At 50.4% G+C, this 4326-nt stretch overlaps 1 protein-coding gene across 1 annotated transcript; it reads right to left on the reverse strand.

The window, feature by feature from the left end:
* Positions 1-1355: 1355 nt before the first annotated feature.
* VOLCADRAFT_106394 (uncharacterized protein) lies at positions 1356-1860 on the reverse strand. Its single transcript, XM_002954478.1, has one exon. The coding sequence runs from the start codon at positions 1847-1849 to the stop codon at positions 1409-1411; it is 441 nt and encodes a 146-aa protein (XP_002954524.1). The 5' UTR covers positions 1850-1860; the 3' UTR covers positions 1356-1408.
* Positions 1861-4326: the final 2466 nt, after the last annotated feature.

The following is a 4326-nucleotide window of genomic DNA, read 5'->3' on the forward strand; positions in this document are numbered from 1 at the left end:
CTTGCGGCCTATGTGGCTTCGGTCTGTCTGAGCAGTGCAATGTAGCTGTCTGAGCAACGCAATGTAGCTGTCTGAGCAATGCAATGTAGCTGTTCATACGCACAAGCTCACTCAGGCCTCATCTAGTTCTTATCAGTATTTGCTTATTGTATCTCATCAAGTTCTTAACAGTATTTGCTTATGGGCCTTCTGGTGGGGTTCCGAGGACTTTCGCCAATTGGGGAGTCTAATTGCTGTGGTTGCGGGTTCTGAGCCTGCCCTTGGATTTGGTTTTGGATTATTTAGGTGACTTGCGTTGTCTGGTCTGGGTTGGAGTCTTGTTTGCCCTAATCGTATCAGGTGCAGTGCACGGCCTGCTGGCCCGCTGGCTGTACTCTTTGTGAGTCTGGAGCCCACTGTAACAACCACACTGCCTCGAGGCATCCCTAGCCCCGGCGGTGGACTGATAGGAACTAGCCTAGTCCGCACAAGTTCCACACAAGTGTGGGGGTGTCCGTAAGAGCTGGGGGGCCCATGGGCGGTAAATTGTTTTTAGGGCGGTTGCATGGTGGACCATCATCATCCACCCTCGTCCGCTTGAGCACGGAGCGCCTTAGAGCAACACGCCGGGTCTCCCAGACTTCCCAGAGGAACCTGGCTAGTGCCAGGGGTGGGGCCTCGGTCATAATCGTGCGCATGTTGCACCCTTGAAACATGAGGTCACGTTCGCCCGTGTACTAATGTACGCCAGGCATTCCACAAAGACATGCATTTCGTCTTCAACCGCCCCGCAGTCACAAAGCCTGCAGGTGCATGCTGTGCACTCATGGCCGTTAGGTTGGTTAATCTCTAACTCCCAACAGCCTAACCGGAAACATATAAGCATTTGATGCAAACATTGGGGCATGGCGATTTCAGGTGGTCATTATGGATTTCAGCACGAACAATGAACCCTGCCCACTCCCCCATGCCCCTTGCGGGCAAGCAACGGAGAATCGGGTGAGAGACCGAGCTTTCTATTAGGGCCTGGTGCCTTAATAGGGAGGGGTAGGGTCTGTACAGGGTTTCCGGGTTTCCTCGGTCTTCTTGAACCCTCACCCCAAGAGCCAGTCTTCTTGTGTGTTTCAGGCTCAGTGCTCAAACTCGCGTGACGGAGCCTTGACCCCCGGGGGAGGAGAGCGGAACTAGTGGACCCGCGGCTCTCAGCTGCTTAGGAGGGACAGAGGCCCCTTACACCCCTCTCCTGTCTGCGGGAGGAGTTTAGGTGGTCTTTCTGTTGGGGCTGGGCAGCAGTCCCTGGCCAGTTTCAGGCACGGTCAAATACTTGCAACACACGCACACGCACACACATACATACACACACACAAGCTCACGAAGTTGAATTGAATTGTTACAGAGTGGGAGGCTTCTGGGCCATTTGAACATATTGTCACACAAGCTCGCGATATGCCAGCTGAACTGATTTCCGTGCCTCGAATGCCCTGGTAAAAACCTTCTTGCGGACGTAACCCAGCTCAGACAATGCACGGCTAATATCAGGGACGCTCCAAAGAGTGCCCAGTAAGTTTGTCATAGCGGTGGCCAGATCGGAGAGCAATGCTTGGTCGTCGGCCTGCACCAGCTCCACCAGCGTCTGTGCAGCGATCTCATCAAACTTGCGTAGTTTGCGTGTTCCTGTTTGTCCTCTAAGCGGCAGGACATCGCCATTCGCCACGTAGGACTGTATGATAGCATGCACAGTCCTCTCGCAAGGTCTGTGCCCGAAAGCCTCAGCTATTTGCGCTTGCGTGTAACCCTCGTCGAAATAGAGGTGGCAAACACGTTCGCGCACTTGTTTGCTGTAGTAGTAACGGTTCAATACTTCTCCCATTTTGAGATCCGCTCTACAAACTGAGTATGCACACGTACGTGTTCGCGTATGTAGAATATTATAATAGAAATTATGCGTGTTCCTTGCGACTTGCGACTTGCAACTTGCGACTTGCGACTTCAGCAGTACGCAAGACCGCACTTCGCCTCGCATCCCGCAATTTGTTATGCAACCAGCCATAAGGGTGAGGTGGAGAGCCTTTTTCGCCGAGTACGGTGAATGTTTGGGTGAAATCACCTCCGTCCTTAAGGATCTTCAGACGCAACTTCGGGACGCGTTGCCTGCGTCGCCGTCTCCGAGTTCTTCGGACACCCGGCGCAGGTCCATCATTATCGATGGAATTTGTGAGACGCTGGACAGGAATATTGCCTCGTTCCTCGAGGTTGACATGCTGCAGAATTGCGTGTTTCAAGCGCTTCTCCAACGCCACCTGAACCCCGAAGTGTGATTGGACGAAGTCAAGCAACTTTGTAGTGAGGGCGTGGCCAAGAAAGCCGGTGGTCCTTCCGGCTCGGCTGCCCCTCCTTCCAAGTCTGCCCGAACCTCAGAGGTAAATTAACGTATCCTTGCACCACCTCGTTTTAGTGGGAAGAAGGATTCACACATTACTAATACAAAGACATGGTTACAAGAAGTGAACTGAGGACTGATGCTACACGTCGCGTTGCTTAGCTTGCAACGAGACGCGCCCACGATGAAAGCTTCAGCTACGCTCACAATACATTATACTGATTCACTATTCTCTCCAGTCCTACCACATTATATTTCACCGACGTACTTCGGCACCTTCCACAACACCATACGTGCTTTGGAAACGCGGGCAGCTGCTTCACAAGGGCCCCCATATTACGCGCTTCTTATGCAATATTTTGACTTGTCGCAAATGGACCCGCTTGAGCACTTTATGTTCTGGCTTACGGGCAAGGCTCAGGAGTGGACGGCAGATCTTTTCCTTAAGCACAAGTCCGGCACGCAACCACTTACCCGCGATTTGTTGCGTGATAAATTCCTGTTGCAATATGGTGATGTGAAGCACGACACCGCGATGGCCGCACGCAATCGTTTGCATGCGCACGAATACGATATGAAAATCAATGAGTCCGTACCAGAGTATACGCAGCACTTTTACGATATTGTTCGCGAAGCGAATGATATGAGTGTTGCGGATCAAATCTCTTGGTATATAAAGGCAGGGTAAGTGGTTATGGGCCCCCGCCTGCTACTTCCGTATTATTTTTAAAGGCAGGGTAAGTGGTTATGGGCCCCCGCCTGCTACTTCCGTATTATTTTTTAATAGTTTGCTTTACGTCGCACAGACATAGAAGGACTTTTGCACATGCTATACAACGATTCGTTGGACGTGCTTCCGGTGTATGATGTTAATGCCACGTTTCAATATTCGCTGGTAAAGTATTTGTTACGTACATTTCGGCTGGCTATTAAGTGTGTGCCGTCCGTCCAATTTGGACGCACAGCGTCCTGGCGGCGTAGAAGTTATGTTTTGGTTTATTTTGCGGGATGATGACATTTTGCCCGGGTGCGTATGCTTGGTGGTATTGTCACTGGTCGCACCAGCATATTCATGCAAGTGTGCTGCAGCAGACGCTTGAGTTGTTGTCGAAAGTCACATGTCATTTCCTGTTACAGGTAATGCGAGATTCACAGGTCAAAGGAGAACATCAAGGAAATGGACCTCCCCCTATAAGAAGACCAGCAAGGACAAGTCATGAACGCGGACCTAAACGGAAGCAGACTAACATCAACGTTGAGCTACAGCAAATAGACCAGAGGGCGTGGGAATGAAGACGAAGCCATTGTGTGGCGACATAACACGTGCAGGCTGTCTGGCGAACAGACCATGCGAAGAACAACAACAAAAACTGATCCATTTCGTCTATGCAAGACATAACGGCCATTAGAACAGGGACCAGTGTGAAGCTTTGACTTGTAGCTAAACAGTTCCACAAGCGCAACCTACCGCAACTAGCCCACCTTCGTCCGAGCAAATAATTAAATTCACGCGTAGTTCATAGGCACATAATTCAGTGTAACTTGCGATTAGCATTGCAGAGGTGTAGCAGCCTGACGCCGTCATTTACCATGCAACAACGTTTATAATATGACGAGATGGCTCTGTTAGAATGAAGACACACCTGGAGCACAAAGCAGGATTGTCTTTTGCATTGTAGGTTGGCCAATCCTGCATTGCAATAGGCAATCCTGCACCACTGCAGTCAAGAATGCATGCCTGCTGAGCTGGCCAGACTCGCAGTGCATTCATGTCTTGACTGCTGTGCATGCATGTGCAGGTATGCACCATAACTTCACGAAGTCCTCGTATGTGAAATGCACATCATGCACCAGTGAGTGAATATTGCGGTATCCATACTTGGATGCGTTAAAATCAACACGTTGCAGTGTAGTTATGTCGACTATGAATTTAGTAATCATCACAGACTCCCAAACCATCAACGAAG

The sequence above is a fragment of the Volvox carteri genome, assembly GCF_000143455.1.
Source record: "Volvox carteri f. nagariensis unplaced genomic scaffold VOLCAscaffold_43, whole genome shotgun sequence".
Taxonomy (NCBI): domain Eukaryota; kingdom Viridiplantae; phylum Chlorophyta; class Chlorophyceae; order Chlamydomonadales; family Volvocaceae; genus Volvox; species Volvox carteri.

Coding starts and splice junctions, on each gene's coding strand:
- VOLCADRAFT_106394 (XM_002954478.1), bottom strand. CDS start 1,849: ATGGGAGAAGTATTGAACCGTTACTACTACAGCAAACAAGTGCGCGAA.